This window comes from Teleopsis dalmanni, chromosome 1 (genome assembly GCF_002237135.1).
Source record: "Teleopsis dalmanni isolate 2A chromosome 1, ASM223713v2, whole genome shotgun sequence".
NCBI classification, from domain to species: Eukaryota; Metazoa; Arthropoda; class Insecta; order Diptera; family Diopsidae; genus Teleopsis; species Teleopsis dalmanni.
In genome coordinates this window covers 209,499,846-209,522,146 of record NC_051846.1, presented here as the reverse complement: position 1 = coordinate 209,522,146, position 22,301 = coordinate 209,499,846, and the positions used below count along the sequence as shown (strand labels likewise).

The 22,301-nt window shown below is 25.7% G+C and overlaps 1 protein-coding gene across 1 annotated transcript; it reads left to right on the top strand.

The window, feature by feature from the left end:
• The first annotated feature begins 11,454 nt into the window (after nt 1–11,454).
• LOC119671662 (UNC93-like protein) lies at nt 11,455–20,910 on the top strand. The gene is made up of 6 exons (XM_038082404.1): nt 11,455–11,575; nt 18,356–18,487; nt 18,605–18,801; nt 18,866–19,074; nt 19,137–19,987; nt 20,048–20,910. The coding sequence occupies exons 1-6, from the start codon at nt 11,528–11,530 to the stop codon at nt 20,198–20,200; spliced, it is 1,590 nt and encodes a 529-aa protein (XP_037938332.1). The 5' UTR covers nt 11,455–11,527; the 3' UTR covers nt 20,201–20,910.
• Nucleotides 20,911–22,301: the final 1,391 nt, after the last annotated feature.

Genomic DNA, 22,301 nt, shown 5'->3' with positions numbered 1-22,301 from the left:
TTTCTAAATAAAGTTCACATGGTCAAATGTAGCTAATTTTTAATTCTAATTATTTTTTAACATAAATTATTTTTATATATTACACAGAAAAGTCAGTGCTATATCATGTAAAATTCACATAATTTAAATTTAATATTAATGATGGAACTATTTTACTTGGAATAATTACATAATTTTAATAATTTATAAAATAAATAACAATTAAATTAAAGTCAAGCAATTCATCATATAAAAAATTAATTGAATAAATAAAAATTATATATTTCTTCTATTTATTTATTATATTGTTTCTGCTTAATTTGTTATTTGTTAATTCTAAAAAACCGAGTTTAGATTATTTTTTATGAAATGAAAAAAGAAAGTGAACTTATTTTGCATTTAGAACTTTTAATAAATATTTTCTTTTTTAACTTGCCGTTTTATGATAAAATATACAAACTTATAATTATTTTTATTTTTAAAAAGCAATCTTAAAAGTGATAAGATACAAATCGAATCAATATTGTCGTTACTAAGAGTTAGAAATTTTCATATTATTTTGAGTAGGTAATAAATTTAAGTGAAGAACTTAGAAATGATGAAACTTCTTGACTAAAACAAATGAAACGAGCTGCCAATATTAAAGCTTTTTAAATTTGTTATCCTATAATTTTAAAATTTTTATTATTTATCTTTTGATATGTGAATTTATTTTATATATAAGACTATTATTATAAAAAATTTACTACTGACAATTGTTTTGAACCTTTAAAGTTCAAATGTCTTAAAAAAAATTTATAATCTGATGACTGTACCTATTGGAATTGACGGTTTGAGTCAGACTCGTTATTTTTAGAAAGTATGGGCCTATCAAAGTTTCAGAAGACATGCCACACCATATGGTAAATTATTGTGGCTACAATTTCATTGCCAGACGTCACAGTTTTGTTTATTGATATATACATAAATGTGAAAATGAACTTCAATACTAAAGAAAATTTGATCCACAATATCGACACTATTTTATTAGTGTTTCCATAATCTCATACAGCACTTAAACGATCCATAAATGATATAACAAACCTTTTATTAAATACATAATGTCTTGAATTATAGTTCTGTTTGATATATGTTACTAAAACAATATCGCTAAGTCTGTACCACGAAATATTTTAAATTATCTCGTAATATACAATATACATATATACTGTATTGATTATATTCCAAACTTCTGCATATCTATTATTGAATTTTTTATTTGTTTTCCTAAAATTTAATTCTTACCCCTTTAATCCTTTACATATAACATATTAATTAAGTTATAAGTTCAATGGCGTTTTCTTCATATATCATCCAATTCTCATACACCTTGTTACGATGACTTGTTACGATATTGTTTTTGATTTTACTAGCTGAGGTCCCTTCCTCCCGTAGCTATGTATTTAGTCTTACTATAAAAGTAATTCCTTTACAACATATCTACTTTATTCAATATAAAATAAAATAATTCTTATTTCATATTTAAATTAACTTATAACGTATATATACAATAATATATAATCCGTAATATCTTCATTATTTTTTTTTTAAATATTTGATGTCATATTTATTTTTATAGTCGCTATAAATACAGTAAGTATTTAAAACTGACATATTGTTTAGTGGAAGAAACATACTAAATCATATCAAATCTAATGCTTAACTATTTTTGGTATGAACAATTCGATACTATTACAAGTACTTTTGTATATTTAGATACAGAAAATTGAGATTTCTATCGAATGATTAAAAAATTGATAAAGTTATTATTTTACTAAATTCAGTAGTAAATTATAGACGTGCGAATAGTAAATTTCTTCAAGTACAAAGTACAATCATATATATTATAAACATATTATAATCAAATAACTAAATAGAAAAATAAAAATAAAAATGAATGTTTGTTAATAAAAAATATTATCCGAAGTGTGAATTTTTTAAAAACCTTGGAAGCAATAAAAGTAATTAAAAATATAAGATAAATTATTCATTAATGTTCAGAGGTTTCGATAGAAAGAGTATGCGACTTTAACCCACTAAAACCGCTACTTAAAAATTAATGGAGAAGATTTCCACCACAGTGTGAAACTTTATTCCAGTAATAAAGGAGAGAGAGATATAAGCGAAAGAGAGTCTTAAAAACTTAAGTTCAGAGAATTTCTAGAAACATTTTTTTTAAATTACTCCTCTATTATTTGGAAAGCCTTTAGCTAGTATCATGTTTTCTATTACTTTTTTCCTGAATATACAGTTTTTAAGCGTTATTAACTGATACTTTGACTGTTTAATTTATAGTTAGATAGTTTCTAAAAATTTATAAAACTCATTATACAATTTAAAAAAATTTGAACAATTATCTCTGAGAATTACATAAAAATTCTCAGGGTTCGCTAAATGTATCCTTCTCCTTGTCATTGCTAATGATCTACACAAACATCTGGTTAGAATATACGCGTATATTATATGGAGAAAGAAAAGAAAATTAAATTATAGAAAAGATGAAGACCCATCTTAGTTGTTTTGAGTAAGATATTATATTTTCTTTAAGTAAGACAAGATAGGAGAAGTTATAAAAAAGATGAAGACTCATCTTAGTTCTTTTAAGTAAGGTATTATATTTTGTTTAAGTAAGAAAAGATAAAAGAAGTTATAGAATAGGTGAAGACTTGTCTTAGTTCTTTTAAGTAAGATATTATATTTTTTTTTTATTAAGAAAAGACAGGGATATTATAGAAAAGATGAAGACTCATCTTGGTTCTTTTAAATAAGATATTATATTTTGTTTAAGTAAGAAAAGATAAAAGAAATTATAGAATAGGTGAAGACTCATCTTAGATCTTTTAAGTATTAAGATACTATATTTTCTTTAAATAAGAAATATAGGAGCTAGCTGCAATACTGAGCAGTATTTTATTTATTTACTAGTTAGTTATTTTTATTTATTTACTTATTTCTGTATTATGTTATAGGAATAAGGAAAGATCATCTCACTTCATTACGCTTACTTTATAGCATATACTTTTTATACTTACATACTTTATATATTCTTTATGTATATATGTACATACTTTATAGTAATTTTTATTTTTTTACTTTTTTCTGTATTATGTTATAGGAATAAGAAAAACTCAACTCACTTCACTATGCTTACTTTATAGATATAAACATCATACTAATATATTAATATTTATAATGATAATTATATATTAATGATTAATTTAATATAAAAGTGAAATATTTTTTTAAAATAATGTGTTCAAAATTGAATACAACAAAATGGAAAATATAATAAAATGAATAATTAACTCTCATAATTATTATTATTTTACTTTGGGCACTTCGTAACCATTTTGAAATCTATGCACGTTCAAAAAGTCTAACCGTAAAGCCATAAAATATTCTGATTGCCTTCAATAAATCTACCGCACACAATTTTCGACTACAATTAAAGCAAAAAGTATATTTTTATGATGCGACTACTATAATTTTATTAAATTATATATATTGCAGCAGCAATGATCACGCTTCAAGTTATAAATAAAATTAGAATGCCGGCAATAAATGTGATTGTATAATGATATTATAAAATTTTTTCCCTGTATATATACCTAAATAATTATAAATATTATACATATTTATATGAAAAAAGAATGACACGTGCTGCCACACAGTCTAAAAATGTTATTATGTATAATTAAAACAATACACAGTTGAGGTTTAATGTACCTATGTGCATCTATTGGTGTAATGATAGACGTATGAAATGCTTAATGCAAAAAAGGAGAATGTGTTACTTCTTATTTAAATGAATTACAAAATCATTGTTGTATCTTAAATATCGTTGTAAATATACTTGTATTTATTTTATATTATTTACATTTTCATTACATTACCCTACCGTCTAGTCTGAACAAGTTTAAAACCGTCAATGTATAAATTCATTTTATACATCTGAGTGTGTTTACTTTGCCAACTCATTCCTATATTTGCTTGGGTTATTAGATATTGATGTTGCTCTGATATAGACGTAAGATATTTGCAACTTTAGCTGATATTTTCCACTATCACGACAGGCGAAGAAGAAGAAAAGAAATGTGAATTGGAAACAGCAACAAATACACGGTATGAGCCCTCGTTATCGCCGCCTAATAAGTGGCCAATTGACCATTCATCAAAGTGGATGAGCTACATTATAAGTTTTATAGTAGATGTAAATGTATCTGTGTACTTCAATCAATGAAACCGGAATCGAAATTTATCTTATCGCCGACGTTATTTCAATCATTTTCCATTCTTAGCAGCGTTCAGCGTTCAGCTTTTTGTGGCTGTAATCTTGGACAGCACACATACAAACCCACTTGAATGCTGCCAATTGCCAATTGTTGTAAATGTTAAGCAAATAATTTGTAAAAAATAAATGAGAATAAGCGTGGCGAAGAATTGTTTAACTTTGAATTTCATTACCCTTGAAATTGTGAATTTTTTTCGAGGCGGTACTATTGTTGTTTGTATTAAATTTAAAATTTTTCCCACACTCACAGTTGCAAAACTGTTAGTACCAGGGCACCACCGAGCATACAGTCGCACGAATTTCGCGACAAAGGGTCTTCAGAGCGTATACGTTGCGGTGTATATTGTAGAGGTGGAGTAACGATATTTTTAATTTAACGCATGTATCTGTATCTGTTAGTTTCAAGTACCTTGTGTGTTTGTTAGAATAAATCATATTTCATTTAAAATTAATTTCACATATATGTAGATGGGTAGATATATGACGGGTAGATGGGGAGACGGGGAGACGGGTAGACTGTAAGCACTACGTTAGCGTTTTGGCTAAAGAGTAAAAGTAGATAGAATGAAAAAAAAAAGTTGCTTTTTCTATCTGAATAATAGTAGAAATTTTAATTTGATTATTTATTATCGTCTTATTCCTTTTACTGCTTTTGATATTATTATTAATAATATTTGTTATATTTGTTCCTATCTCGTTTATAAAATCACACACTTTTGATTAAAATTTGTTTAAAATTCGCATATTGTCGCAATTTGATGGCAATTCGTCTTTGGCCAACGTCTGTGGCACAGAGTAAAAGTTCGAAGCGTTCGGACTAGAAAACGTTTTTCAATTCGAGTTGACAGTAAATTTCAACAAAATTTATTTAAATTTTAAAAACAAACTTATTAACAATTTTTCAACAATTGTTAAAGTCACTAATTTGCATTTTTTTTATACGTGTAAATGCATAAACTTAGCGTTTGCTTATTTCTTTGGCATTTTGTGTATTTGAAAGAAAACTTTTTCAAAGAGCTACGACGTGCTCTGACTTGAATCGGTATATATATTTAATTACACATATTTATAAATCGGTTGTGAGTTTTCGGTTTTATATAATTTTGATTTTGGGTTAAAAAGTGACGTAAATGTAGATATATACGAGTATAGATACTTATATATACTACAACGTAAAAAGCAGTTGTGTTGTAATATATTGAGAAGTAAGTGTTTTTTTAAAATGCAATTATTCGTTTTTAAAATAAGTTACATAAATAATAATGTAATATATAATAAAAGTTTAAATAATATATAAGAGTATATAATTTATATATATGTTATGCACATCGCATATATTCCTTAAGAGATTGGAATGTGGAAGTAGATAAAAATTTTATATTAACAGGTATTAAAAAATAATTTGTGCAAACATAAAAAAGTCAAGTACGGCTTTGGGTCAGTTGATTAAGAAGCGCTGACTCTGAGCTTCAAATTTGGCAGGACACGAGTTCGATGCCTGGCACTTGCAGTTTCAAAAATATTATTTACGAATAATTAAATGCAGGAATTATTTTCAAGACCACTGATGATGGGTATTTGCCCATACTCGACACAGCTGTATGGTCAGCCAAAAATTTAATTAATTAAAATAATATAAAAACGAATTTTTGTTATTGTATACAGTTTTAAATATTTGATTTTTTAAGTAAACGATTTTTTGTATCGCTCAAGATATATCATAGCATAACTAAGAACCAAGTGTGTCGGGGGAAATTAATTGCTTGAAAATTAGAAGTAATATAGTTATAAAAAAAACTCACAAACGAAATTCTGGGAACATCTTTAAATAATTGTATAAATTTTCACAAATTTTTAATGGTTGAGACTTTTATATAATGCAAACTTAAAACAATATTTAAAAAATATATTTATTTATTAAGTATTAACTAAACTTTAACCTGTAATTATAAGGGTTATAAATTACAATTATAATTAATTTTAATTATTTTTTTCTAAACAATACAAAGAACATTAAATGTAATAAATCAGTTACTTTATTTACCTACGAAAACTAATTTTATTACTAAAGAATAGTTAAAACCTGCTATAACACTTTAATAACTTTAACATCAATAAAATGAATTTATTTAATAGTTTTATATTTCAAATCGATATTAATAATAAATAATATATTTTTATATACTTACTACATTTCATGCAAAATTTTTGACAATTTAATAGTTTTTTTTTTAAATTAAAATTTATGAATAAACAATTTAATTTTTGAAAATTTTATATTTAAATATATTATAATACACTTTAAAAAAATCTAGTTTCAGAATAATAAATTTAAATATTTTTATATTATTTCAAGTAAAGTTCCTTTAATTTTGTACATTAATAATATTTTTGTTTTTTATGAAAGTTTTGTGTTCAATTTCATTAATAATTGTTAATAATGTTTAAAATAAATATAATCAAAATATATAAAATAATAGGTACTAATTAATAAAAGTCTAAATCCCTACCATACTCTAGCAACTAATGCTTCTATTGTTAGATTAACAGAGTAAGAGTTATAGTAAATAGTAAATAATAGTAAATAATAAAAACAGGGACGGGTTTTGTATATGTATACATGGATTAGTATACAAGTAATATTTTCATGTGTTTATTGAATTTTATATACAATCCTTTTAAAGTTTATAAAATTATTCAATTTTATTCTAATATTCCTCTATAGTCATTAAGTATTATTTATAATTATGTGCACAAATTCTTAGGTATCTATGATTAGAAACACTTAAATTTTTAAAAATACACAGTTTTTCTAATATTGAATATTGCGTTGAGCTATAAAAACAGATTTAATGTCATAATCTAAATTACAAATTTGAATCAAAATCTTATCAAAACCATATAAAGTATATTAATATTATTGATTTTTAATGCTGAATTATTTTTCAATAATCTCAAGTAGTTTTAACTTAAGTTCACGACAAAGTTGACAAAAAAAATAGATTAACCTCTCTGATTACCAGACTTTTGGGCAAATATTTTGTTTAAAGAGAAATAAAATAATTCATATTTAATGTGAAATTATTTTGTAATAAACTCAACTGCCTATACTCTAAACTATTAAAAATTATATAAATCAGTTAGTTAGTTTGATAATTTTTAGTGATTGTCGCTTTAACTGATAAGTAGATAAACCAAAGGCAATAAAATACGGAAAGTTCTTATGATTTGTATATACGAGTCATGTGACTTGGATTAAAAAATATAACCACAATATGTAAATAATTTATCATTTAATTAGTTTTCTTAATCAATATTTGCAAAATTTATTGGAAAAATGGATTTTTTTTTGTTATACGCAGAAGCAATTGGCAAAATATCAGTGCAATTAATCTGGGGTGTGTGAAGTAAAAACACTTCAAAAAAACACCTCAGCACTTCAATTGTTTTTAGTTAATCAATTTATTTATTTATAAAATATTAATAAAAATTAGGAAAGAATTACTAATTAAATAGAATTGTCGAAAATGTCAAATTATTAATTTAACTGTGCTTTAATGGAAATATAAACACACATCTATCATTATCAATTTCTTATTGAAATCAAAAACTGATTTCGTTGCTATATTATCTTTTCACATACAAAACACACAATCAATTTAATTATAGTAAAATATAAATTATTGCTTAAATAGAATTACTTTCACATATGTTCGTGCCTGCATTGTATAAGAATTTTCTCATAGTTTTTCAATTTGATGACAGTCAGTTTTAATAGATTTTTGCTTTTTTTGCAAAATATAGTTAAGTAATTAGTGTTTAATTAAGTTTGCGAGTTTGTTATCGTAATGTGAAAATTTAAAAATTATATACAACTTAGAATGCAGTTATTCATATTATGAAAACTGATTTCTATAAGGTGTTAGCTCTGATAACTCGAAATTAGTTATAGTAAATTGCAAGGAAAAATTCTGCGAGGAAATACTTACAAGCATATAGGGAAATAATAATTGGATTTTTCCGGCTATAAATATAATTTTACGTGCACGACAAAATAAAATACTTATTTATATATTGTTACGAAAATATTTCACTTTGAAAAATAAAAATATTTTCACAACACCAATAATGGAAATAAAAAAAAATTCGTACATAAACACGTTGAATACATCACAAGTAGATATGTATAATATGTCGCAAAAGACAAGTTTCTATAAAGATTTAATTATTGTTCATATGCTTATATTAATCATATGCCAGCATTTGAAATCCGTAAATAATGCCCTGAATGCCTGAACAATTGTATAGGGCTTATATATACTAGGTATTAATCTAGGTATTAATTCTAACCAAAATCACTATAAATTGGTAATAGGTTATTTTTGAAACATCTATGAGGATAACATAAAATATCAGTTAATTAATGATTATGGTAAATTGTATAACTAAGTTATTATATATTAAAATCAGAAAACATAGGCTACACAGAAAATATATATGTCATTAAAGCCTCATACAAAGGTTTTGAGTTTTCATTGCTGAAAGTACAGTACGAAAGTACAAAGTACGAAAGTAAAATAATTCGTACTTTAATGAATATATAAATATAAATATATTTATAGTTAAAATTTTGATATTAAATAACAATATATTAAATAACAAGTCCAACTGTTTATTTTCTTTGGCAATTTATTTTGTTTTGCTCCTACTGTTTTTGTTATCACGTGTCGGAAAACCCATTAAAATACAGACGCTTTGTTCATTGAATTCGAGGAATTGTAAAAGTTCTTATGAATATAAAATCAGTCAATTTACAAACGTTTCAGTTGATGACTTTTAAGGTAATTAATCAATTTTAATGTATAAATTTAGTTATCAGGTTACACTTACTTGATACGTAACACCCAAATACATCAAGAAGTACTCAATTAGTAGTTGGAAATGTAATCCAACAATATAGCTTTGGATTAATATTTATTATAGTTTATAATTATTAATAATTTATTTGGGAATTTCTTTGTTAGTTAATTATTATTATTATTATTGTAGTAAAATAATTCTTTTGCTAATACTTACGAAATATTTACAAATAATATTTTTATACAATATATACATTAAATTAATAGTAAAATCTTTATGAAATACGTTACGTATTTTATTTCCAACAGTTGCGTGATATTTTCTATTTAATTTTCTATTACCCAAACCATTTCTCATATTAAAATATAAATGACTTTATTAAAAGGGAATATAAATCTCTTATTACACATTTCAAAAGAATAATGGTAAAATAATAATAATTAAAATTTGTTGGGAAAATACATCATATTTGTTATTGGCATAAATGCAATTCATATTACATGTGAAATAAAAAACACAACATCCTGTCTTGGTAGAAGTGCCTAAAATAGGTAAATTTTCACAAGGCTCCGTCATAGAAATTCCATATAAAATTGAAATACATATAAAGTTAACCAGCAGACGGCTAAAATGACATAGCTGTAAGCTTTATTTATATAATATAATTTTTATAAATTTCTATGTAATACAACAAATTTAAAATGAATATAAAGTTAAATAAATATTTTAATAATCTAATAGTTAATTTTAATATTTTAATAATCTATTGAAGGATGTATATATCTTAAAAAATGCATGTCACTTTATTTTTTTTTTTTGGTTTTGTTAAGTTATACTAAAAGTTTTGAATGAAAGACAATTTCATGGTATATTTTCCAATCAATAGCATTTCAACAAATAGTTTAACTAAAATGATTTATTATATGTTAATAACATTATTTTCAATTATTTAGATAATGCAATGTTAATGTAATTATATACACAATTGCTCTATTTTACCATAATAATTGTATTAAATGTTCACATGAACTTGAACTACCTTGAATGATTTTTTACGTATTTTTTTTTTCAGTTAATAATATTTTTTTATTGTTTACATGTGTAGATGCCTTATAGCCATTATTCAACAATTCTTTTTTTAAACAATTTATTATTGTTAAATTTATTTTTATTGAAAGTTTCATATTTCTTTCGGTTTCATTCACAAGTCAGCGGCTTTACACTTGACCGCCCCTGATATGTCTCATGCACAATATTTGTATTTGTACTGTACAATATTTGCCACAATATTTGAATGAAAATTATTTAATAGAGAAAGAAATGATCGTATAATAAACTAATTGGAATCATTGTGTTGATAATTTGGCTTATTGATATTTTATGAAGATAATAATAATACAAATAATAAGGTTTCTAATATGATAATTATATACAAAAAATTTGTAGAATTTGATGTTGAAATATAAAATTAAGTAAGTAGAAATAATAAAATAAATAATAATTAAATAAAAATAAAGTTTTTATTTTAATAATTTAATATTAAAAATTTTGTAAATTATCTATTGAATTTTAACACCAAATATTGTGTAAAAAAATTTACGTTTGTAGTATAAAGTACGAATGTACGAATGTAAAACTAATATAGAGTTCTAAAGTATCATATATGTAACCCATTATATGTAAATACCTTTAATAGTTTTTAATAAATAAATATTTCAATTTCTTTTACAAATGTAAAACTAATATAGAGTTCTAAAGAATCATATATGTAATTCTTTAAATGTAAATGCCTTAAATAATTTTTTAATAAATAAATATTTTAATTTCTTTTATTTTAATCTAATAATTGTAATATATGTATATATGTGTATGTCTATTTAAATTTTTATTATAATTATTATTAACAATGCTATTATGAATTTTTCCTTATTAAATAACTCATGCAGCGCTTATTATTTTTATATGTTATCATCATTCAATTGGAAATTATAATAATGATATAATAATAATCTAAATCGAATCTGTTTAATTTTAATTAAAAGCATAAAATATTATTACATAAAGTTATACTTTATTACGTATATTTCATTAAAGCCGGATTTTATTACCATAAATAAACACTTCAAATTAAATAATTTTACATAGATTTTATTTATTAAAATTTTGATTCGGACTTTTATTAATGCTAGCGTATTAACAAAAAATGTATAAAAATAATTATTTACGTATTTACTTTATGCAATTAAATTGTTTATTAACTAGAAATTATTATTGTTTATATTTACAGATAAAAAAAAACAAATACTAATTTACTCAGAAGCAAAAAAAAAATAAAAACACTAAACTAAGCTTAGCAAAATGACTGGTTTCAGCAACGCTGGATTTGAAAACGATGAACCCGTGAAGGTAAGTTAATACATCAATAGACTCGTAGCATCCATAGATTCAAATAGAAAGTCAGACTATAGAATATCAGATTTATAAGCTATTTAGATACAAAAAAAAAATAAATAAATAAATACAATAATCATAATTCAAATACTTCTAAAAAAAATCGCACTTCCTCATCAGCGTTTTAAGTAACAAAAAGCCCGTTTTGATATATTTCACAATAAAATCGAATTAAAAATAAATGGAAATGGAAATGAAAATGAAAATGTCAAATTAGTAAAATAGAAATATTATACAACTATATAAATAATATTAACATTAGCTGTCTAACTTACTGTGCGTTCGTCAAACTGTCAGCTAGTAATTATATCCGTTTAATACATTGTTGACTGTCCGCCTCTTAATTATTAATTACTTTTGAAATACACAATTTTTTATTTTTATTTTTATTTTTACAAGATTTTAATTTGACAAATTGTGCTAATATCGAAATATCAATAAAAGAATTAGAAACGCCGGCAAGATACCGAGATATAATACTTATTTAGTGTAGAAACATCATAAATCATTAAATAAAGCAAGAATATATTATATAAAAAAATTAAAATTAATGAAATAGCGTAAATAATTACATTCAGTCATTTCTGAGCCTTTCAACAATTTTTCATTAAATGAATTTAGTTATTGTTTAACTATTTATATTAATAGCATTTCTTTTTTTTAAGTGAACTGAACGATATGACTTGCTATAATTTTAATATTAATTTTTTTTTTGTAATAAAATTATTTCATATTTTAAAATATGTGTATGAATATTTTTATTCAGAAAAAGTCAACGTACGTTTTATTTATTTATTGTTTATTTATTTGAAAATTAGCTGAGTAATTATTTTGAGTGGATTTTCCAATTTTTTTTATTGATTTATCCTTCAAACTGCAATTTTAGTTAGAACATTACATACTATATATCAATTAATTGTGACAGCAAACCCTCACTTGTGTTGCTTTTAAATATATCATCTATAAATACATTTATGTATTATAATTTTTTGTGTTTATTTTTATGTTTTAAGTATTGGAAATATTTTTTATGCTGACAGTGAAAGGCAGTTACATTCCGCTAATTGACAACAAAATTATCATTTACTTGAAATGATCTATTTTTATGGCTATGCCAGCATCTAGTTTCGTAGATACTTTCCAATCTTGAATATTCAATCAGAATATATTTGCTGTAATTAATCTCAGATTAGTTTCATGTTATGTCAATAAACATTAGTAACACTTAAAGTGCATAAGATTGATTGATTTTCCTAATTTAAATTTTGTAAAAAAGTTACTTTCACTATATATACAATTTTTACTAAAATGGCTTTAAAGCATGTGATACGAGTCAGAAATACAATAATTAAAAAATGCATTCAATAAAATATGGCTGTGTTTAGCTTAGGTTAGATCTAAGTGGTCTAACTAAATCCCTTGATCATACGTTAGCAATACCAGTCAAAGACGTGGTGGGGAGATCTTCTGTCGTATTCGGTGTTGTGCACTCAATTTATAAGCCAGTTATGCATTTGTTTATGTCTATGAATAAAGGAAATATATATAAATATATATATATTTTATATGAATTTGTTTACATGATTATTCAATTTCGTAGCAATTAAGTCTATGAGAACGGATTCCTTTATAGTGCAAAGTGAAGGAAAACTTGTCGTCGCAAATTTTTGTTCTGAGCTCTTCCGTTAATTGTTAAGGAAGTAAAAAATTATTAAAATTTATGTAGGCGTTTACTATTAAAATTTTATTTAATATTTTGTAAAAATTATGATTTTAAAGTGTAATAAATTTGACTAGTTTTATAAAAGTCTGAGGTACCATCTCGAAAAATGTGTCATTTAGAAGGCAATCACTGGCATATGTCCGGTTCAGACATTATAACATAAGAACACACTCTCCGTGAATGCCTAAAACTAAACAGCAACAGACTTATAAACTCTTTAAAGTTTCATTATTATTTAATTCTTGAAATTTTCTTAAACTTAAAGACTCCAGTGCATCATTAAAATCAAATTTCTTCATTTTCTTTAGTTTCTTTCAAAAATAGTTTTATTTTTTGAACTATGTTATATAAATTGTGTACCATATATAATATATAACGAAAGAGTATATAACTGTTATAATAAAAACTGATATATACTAGTACTAAACTTGAATTATATTGAAAGCTGAATTTTACTTTAAGAATATTCTTGTTAAAATAGATACTCTATTGTCAACTGGAGTTAACTCAATGTGATTTTCAATCCCTAGGATCGCTAGTACAATCCAACCTAACCTAACTGCCATAAGGAAGAAAAATAATTATAAAAACCTAAATACAGCCATTTTTTTCAAAAAAATTCTCCGTTAAAAAACTTTTCTGGTTTCTGGTTGTGAATAAAAAATACTTTTAAAAAAGTTTGTACAACAAAAAAAATATCTTTTATTTTAAATCTTTATATCTTTTATTTTGTAATTTGCTATCAATAACTTAGATGCTGTATCTCGAAGTAGATAAATATATTCAAATCTTCTGCTTTGAACTTTTTTTTTTTTAATTTTTCTAGATGGAATTTATAGTTCTCACGCGGTAATACCTTCTAAATTAATTAACTCCAAAATAAAAAGTTATTTCAGTTAAGTAATAAGCCACATTTAAATTATTTAAATTAATAATTGTTTATCTTATATAAAACCAAAAAAAAAAAACGTTACTTTACCTGTGTATTTTATATGCAAATTTCTACTTTCTTTATAAATATACAAGTCAAAAACTCGATTAAAAAAATTTAAAAATACGTGTATATAATTAAGCACTCCATCGTCACGTGAGTCGAACCGTTTTCATAAGCCCAGCTTTTCGAAGTTGACAGATAAAAATTGACGGCCATTTATATTTTGACATATTGCAAAAAAAAAAACAATAGAGATTTATATTATTATGTTTAAATATATATATATAAATTTTTTATTCTATTAACAAACAAAACACTTTAAAAATGTATTACATTGAAAGCATAAAAAATATTACATGACTCTCAACAAATAATCCAAAGTGCTATAAATCAAAAATTAAAAAATAGGCACTCAACAAAAAAATATAAGAGAAGTTTTATACAATATTAAAAAAATGATTGAGGAAAAAACTAGTAAAGTGCTGCAAGCGTTATTATAACCCAAAGCTAAAATTAGAAAATCCACTAAATTATGTACAAATGGCCTAGCAAACTGACAAACGGACAAACTGGCAAATCAGCAAACAAAACTCAATTTATAATCAACAAAAAAAAAACAAAAAAAAATACCCGTAAGTGAAACAAAAAAGTTTAAATGTCTTGCAGATATTTTTAATTGTACAAGCACACGATATGCACAAATGTACAGTACAAAAATAAAAATAAAAACAACAGCAGCAGCAACAACAACAACAACAACAACGAGAAACAGAATTCAAATAAACTCAAAAGCGCACTTTAGCTGATTTTTATTTTTAAAAATAACTTGAAAATCTCGTGCTTGGCCAAAAGTGGGTTTCAACTTGTTGTTGGCAACAGGTGATCTTTGTTGGCAAACTGCGGCACATGTTGACAACAATTTGCTGCTTGCAAAAGCATAAAATACAAATGTTGTATTTGGGTTTGCTTTTGGTTGGTTGGGTTGGGTTGGGTTTTATGTCGTGTGCGAGTAACATAATTTAATGCATTACAACAATAAAAGAAAAACCAAAAATAAAAATAAAAGACATAAAAAAACAAAATAAAATTCACTTGTAAGAAATTTTGCGGTCAAACTCATATATACCCACAAATGCATTGCTGTAATTTTTTGCGTATTTCAAGTTTTTGTAAAGGCAAAAACGCCTAATTTTTAATTTTTTCAATATATGTTTTCTTATTTTTAATATGCTTCATTAATTTATATATTTTATTACTGACATATTTTTTAAAATCTCTGCTGCATTAATTTATAAATTTTATTACACGCATAATTTTTGAAATCTGCAACAGCAAAAAAGTTCTTAAGCAACAACATTGTCAACATCAGCAAGCAATTTATTTGCATACATGTTTATAAACAACGTTTACACTAGTGCGATTATATACATGTGTCTGTACGTGTGCTGGCTTAAAACGTCATCATACACATAACTAATAACAATAATTCTCTCGCAACACTGAAATAACAACAGCAACAAATTAGAAATCCGGCTTTAAGCTTAAACTTTGGTTTGTTGATTTTTGTTGTTGTTCAGTGTGTATATTTGCCGGTTTTAACTGGTTCGCAGCGGTTATTGTTTGTCTTTTTAATGGACTCAATTTATAATATTTTTGCGTGTATATATTTTTCTTTTTTATATGTGTTATACAGTAACGAGGCTACAAATATTTAATATAAAAAAAAAAAATAAAAGCAACAACAATTTTGTTTTTACCACAAACCTTAGCAGAGTATGCAAAATATAAATATGAAAAACAAAAAAAATATCAAAAAAATAAATAAAAAATGGCAAAAAATGTTGCTTAAGCTTTTGCATTTATTTGTTTTTGTTTTTGTTTTTACTTTAAGTGAACATTTTCTTTGCTGGTTACTGGAAAGTCGTTTGCAGCTGTTGGGAAGCATTTTTACTGATATCACTAACAGCTGTTTGTTTGTGGGAGATTTTACATTGACACAACAAAGAAAATAAACATTTTGTACATGACATATATTTATATATGTATATTTATTAAAAAATTAAAAAAAGTAAACTTTTGCGATTTGACTCAAATTAGAAGTTGAGTTTTCTATACTGAGCCACAGCAACAATGTTGCTCTGCAGAAAATGTTTCTCATCTTACTTAGCCACACTTGTAAACTGCGCCATATCCTTGAGTTTGGCAGCAATGAAATGGCCATTTATCTCATTGGTATGCACGACATGTGCACTTGTTACGTATGTATTTACAAAGTCAAATTGAGATATTTACTTACTTGATTAACAAGGCGCGTATCTAGCTCAGTGTATTAGCCTTTGTAGCTAAAAATAAATATTTTAAAAATAAATTAAGTAAGTTAGAAAATAATAGTATTTGTTGCAAGATTTCGATTTCATTTTGTGAAACATATTAAGTTCGTTAGAATATTTTTCTTGTGCTTGCAATTGAAAGCCAAAAAGCATCTGCATAAAAAATTCAAGGTGATTTGGTTTAATGTATCTTTTTTATTTTTATCTTACCGATTTTTTGTTTAGTTAAGTTTGTTAGTGGTTAGGTGGTTAGGTGGAAAACTATTGCATGAGCTGAAAATTACATTTGAAAATAATTTATTTGGTTACACAGACAAGACAATTTGACCTATAGTAATTATGCAATAATTTTAAATATTTTCATAAATATTTCTTTCCATTCAGTTGGAGAAAAAATCGTTTCGCTCCTCAAAACATCATTATTAGTTACTATAATTAAAATAAATTGTATTGTTTTGTAGAAGGCGATTGGTAGTTTTAGTCATTAAGTTGCAATTAAACGACTTTTGTTGCTATTTTTAGTATTTTTTATATATATTTATTAGTTTTTTTATGCTATTGTGTTATGCTGCCACTTAGTTTTTCAAGGTGTTTTGAAGCACGTAAGAGTGTTTAATTGCATTTAAAGCATTTATGATTTGTTGGTGAACTGCAGTTATAATTGCATAATCAATCTTATTTACTAAATATAGTTAAATTATTAATAGTTTCATATTGCAATTAACTACTGAATTTGAGACAACAATGGTTCAATGTTATTTCAAAAAAAAAATAATGTCTTCAATACAATTTATTATTTTTTTATTTTATATGTTTTGAATTTATAAACGACTAAATAATATAATTGATTTTTTTGCAATTATATTATTATTATTTCTATAATATTATTTAATATGATATTATTTATTATTAATATCAATAATTACTCTTACAAAATAGTTCAGTTAACTGTAACAACCATGTTGCATACTTTTATGATTAATGTTTATAAACATTTTATTATGTGCGCAATACAACCCACTTAGAATATCTCGCTGGATCAGGGTATGCGTTGCAATATAAAACTACTATTTCAACTTAAAACAAAATCAAACCGTTTCATTTAATTAATTATGAACAATAAAATAAAGTTTATACACTGGAATATTTAATTATTAATTTAATGGAATTCAGACAACAAAAAAATTATATAAAGCCACAATTTTCTTAAAATTTCTGGACACAAATCTATAAGTATATAATTATTTAATATTTAACATATATGTATTAGATGCATATAATTTACATATATATGAATATATAGATACATTTTCTATGTATGATACGAAAAAAATTTTTTCATTTAAAAACATCGCAAAATGTTTGCAAATTAAAATCAAATCAACTCACCAACTTACCTTGTATTTTTTATGGTTAAAACTGTTTCTGGTTAAAACTTTTTGCTGAAATCTCATTAAGTATGTAAATTTTTGATTAACATAATTCGTATGTGTTATCGGAATAAATTTTGATTTGGTCATAAAATTGAAATAGCTATGTTTCTGTGGTAAATTCATTTCATTCTATACATGTTGCTGCTCTGTACCTTTACGCGGAGCATTCACAATATAGATAAATTAGATCGCAAGTTCTAGCCATTGAAGTCTGTTAATTTGAATTCATTTGAGAATAAACGAGTCTGCGTGATAGTTTTCGTTATGAACATATATCATTTTCGAACTCTTGTTAACCTATTATTTGTTTTACAGCCCAAGGCTTTGGACGGTGATACAGCATCACTCAGAGAGAAAGTTATACTTAACCCTGCTGAAAAATGGCGCATATTGAAAAATATAAGCGTCATTTCGTTCGCATTCATGGTACAATTTACTGCTTTTCAGGTAATTTAATAAAAATTTTTAATAAAACTTTAAATATTTTTAAAAACCAGTTTTTTTTTTATACTGTTACGAACACTTAAAAATAATAAATTAAAAAAAAATATTTTTGTTTTATAGGGTACAGCAAATTTACAGTCCTCAATTAATGCCAAAGATGGTCTCGGAACAGTATCGCTTAGTGCTATTTACGCAGCCCTTGTGGTTTCTTGTATATTCCTACCTACTTTAATTATTCGTAAGTTAACAGTTAAGTGGACTTTGGTCTTCAGCATGTTATGTTATGCACCATACATTGCCTTCCAGTTGTTCCCAAGGTAAAGATTAATATACAATACTAGTATAGTCGTTTATATAATGTATATACTTTGTAATTTTTAGATTCTATACCTTGGTTCCTGCTGGTATTCTAGTCGGTTTAGGTGCAGCTCCTATGTGGGCATCTAAAGCTACATACTTAACACAAGTAGGACAAGTCTATGCAAAGATAACAGAACAAGCCGTTGATGCAATCATTGTACGATTCTTTGGCTTCTTCTTTTTGGCTTGGCAAACCGCTGAATTGTGGGGAAATCTCATCTCCAGTTTAGGTAGGCTCCTAACCTAAAGAATGAAAACAAAACAAATATATAATATTACTATTTTTCAACAGTGCTTTCTAATGGCGCACATGGCGGAGGTAGTGATTCAAATACTACAATCAGCGAAGAAGATTTGCAGTACTGCGGCGCAAATTTCTGTGTGAATGGCAATACTCACGGCAACTTGGAACGTCCACCAGATCATGAAATCTTTGAGATCTCCATGATATACCTTTCTTGTATCATTGCGGCTGTAGCTATAATTGCTATTTTCTTGGATCCACTTAAACGCTATGGTGAGAAACGTAAAGGTTCACAATCTGCTCAGGAACTTTCCGGCATGGAGCTGCTTTCTGCTACCTTCCGTCAAATGAAGAAACCAAATCAACAGTTACTCATACCCATCACAGTATTCATTGGCATGGAACAAGCATTTATCGGTGCTGATTTCACACAAGCTTACGTATCTTGCGCGTTGGGCATACATCAAATTGGTTTCGTGATGATTTGTTTTGGTGTAGTTAACGCTATTTGCTCTATACTATTTGGTTCCGTGATGAAATATATCGGACGTACGCCAATTATTGTACTCGGTGCTATAGTGCATTTCACACTCATCACTGTTGAATTGTTCTGGCATCCAAATCCTTCAAATCCACTTATTTTCTACGCCATGTCCGGTTTATGGGGTGTTGGTGATGCGGTGTGGCAGACGCAGATCAATGGTCTTTACGGTTTACTCTTCAGACGTAACAAAGAAGCTGCTTTCTCTAATTATCGTCTTTGGGAATCAGCTGGCTTTGTGATTGCATACGCTTATGCGACAACATTATGCGCTCGTATGAAACTTTACATTTTGTTGGCTGTGCTAGCTCTTGGTTGCATTGGTTACGTGATCGTCGAAATCTTGTACAGAAGAAAGGTAAGTTTTGCTATCGAAAGCTTTTAATGAAAATTAATTAATATTAAATTTATTTTACAGCAACGTCGTGTCAAGAAGCAAGAAGCCAAAGAAAAGGCAGAACAAGAAGCCAAAGAGAAGGAAGCTGCTGCAGCTGCTGAGGCTCAAGCTATTGAAGAAACTGACGATGAACTCGATGATCTCGAAGAAGATATTGTGGTGACACATCTTTAAATGTAAACACAAAAACGACGATAACAAACCTTTAATAACGCCCAATGAAATAATTAAAAAGCGCGCCCACGTGCCCTACGAGTTGAATGGCTCGATTAAAGTAATTCCCAAGGAAAACAGCTTTAAAGTATGCTATATTTTTTTTAGTTTGAGAATAGTCAAATACGGGATTCATTTAAAATATATTATTTGTTGCAAATATTTCAGCAGTTTTTAGCTTAAATGCGTTATTTTATTCGAAAAATTTATTATAAAAAAAGAAAAAATTCAAAAATTGAAAAATTGAAAAATTGAAAGCAACTGTTTGCAGTCTTAGCAATTAAGTACAATTTATTTAATTTAAAAAAATATGTAAATATGTAAAAACGTAAAAAACGATTTGATTTTAAATCGAGAGAAGCAAGCAATGTGTAGATTCCTAATAATTTATGAAAGACACATATGTCAATGTTTAAAATAATTGAAATCCATACAAACATTCCAGGTAGCTAGCAATTTAGTCGAAATGCAAAAATGTACTTCCATTTTCAGATTTTAAACCTAATATTTTCGAACTTTGAGATTTTGTCACAAAGCGTCTTCAGCAATCAAACCGCAATAAACCGCAAGAAACGGCATCGATTCGCTGAAGTCGAAGAGTATCAAATAGAAATGCACATAGAAATGCATCAACCTTATATACACGCATATGTACACTAGTAAATACATATTTGTTCAGTATTATAAAGTAAATAAACTTTAGGTAATATGCTTAAAAGTTTTATTCCTGCTACTCTATCCCCTTACTTTTATTTTCGGTTCTCTATTTTTTATCCTTACAAATGTCTTACTTAATTTTTTGTTATTTTACTGTTTTTGCTACAATTCCTACTTCTAAGGCGAGGGTCCTTTGAGCGGGACCTGCGCCACACTTCATTTTAATGTTGAAATTCATTAGAAATGTTTTGGTTTAATGTTTCTTATACATTTTATGCATTTTATTCGTAGTCATTAAGTAGTTCATTATTTTATATAAATTTTATATAAATTTATAATAAATTTCATTAGTTGTGATCGAAAGTTGTTTTTACAACAACAAATCCAAACAAATTAGAGAAGAAGGATTCAAAAAAATTATGTATTTATACGTAATTGTTTCTATTATTTTTAAGGTTTTAATGTACTTATTATTTTAATTTTATGAAAATAATAAAGATAAAATTTTAATGAAAAAAATTATGTTTTCTTATGTTTCTTTATTTTATACTGGTATATTCAAGAAGTCACAAAATCTAAAAATTTACTTACTGAAGTGAAATGAAGATTAATGAGAATGCTTAAAAGTTGGATGAATGTCGATAATTAATGAATCTTTAGTAGGTAATTATACAACTCAACTTAAAATAGAATCAATTAGATCTCTTACAGAGATGTAAGTCCTCATAATAGTGCATTTTTAATGATCGTCTTAGGACAGATTGAGTTATTATAGTGATTCGAGTGATCCATTGATGTCTGGTAGCGCACTTTGTTGCCGTAAAAATCTATCCATATATTGATGGTTTGAAACCAATTTAATTTTAATAAAGCCTAAAATGCTCTTCAATGTAATATGCACTTCATACCACAAACTTTTTACTGAAGGAATGTAAAGTATGCACCTACATTCCATATATTCCTTAGGAATATTCACAATCAAAAATTTGAGTGAACGATACGAATAATGAAATGCAACAATGGAATTTCTGTGATAATATGAGAATTTCTGCAATAATTCTGCTATAGTAGAAGAAATAAAGAGTTTTAAAACAACAAATCCATGTGAAACACTAACCCTTGCAGAGGATTGACAATAGATAAACATTAATTTGCATATGGTGAAGTGTGTCCTTAAGTAAGTCCGTAACAATATCACAAATGTGCAGAGTAGTCACAAAGGAGATATGAATCGGTGTCTTCTTTTTCCTAACAACTTTGGGAAGAGTCATCAAAGGTAATATTTAATCTCAGCATAGTTTTCTAATCCACAAAAATCAGCAATTCAGACTGATATTAGATATATCAGAGTAAATTAGTAAACATTTTTTCATACTTAAAATAACTCAACTTGCCTGCAAATCTC

What these genes read in the sequence shown, in the direction of transcription:
- LOC119671662 (XM_038082404.1), top strand. Translation starts at nt 11,528, where the DNA reads ATGACTGGTTTCAGCAACGCTGGATTTGAAAACGATGAACCCGTGAAG. An exon ending in GCCTTCCAGTTGTTCCCAAG is followed by an intron (nt 18,802 to 18,865) that starts GTAAAGATTAAT and finishes TGTAATTTTTAG; the next exon opens with ATTCTATACCTTGGTTCCTG. An exon ending in AAATCTCATCTCCAGTTTAG is followed by an intron (nt 19,075 to 19,136) that starts GTAGGCTCCTAA and finishes ATTTTTCAACAG; the next exon opens with TGCTTTCTAATGGCGCACAT.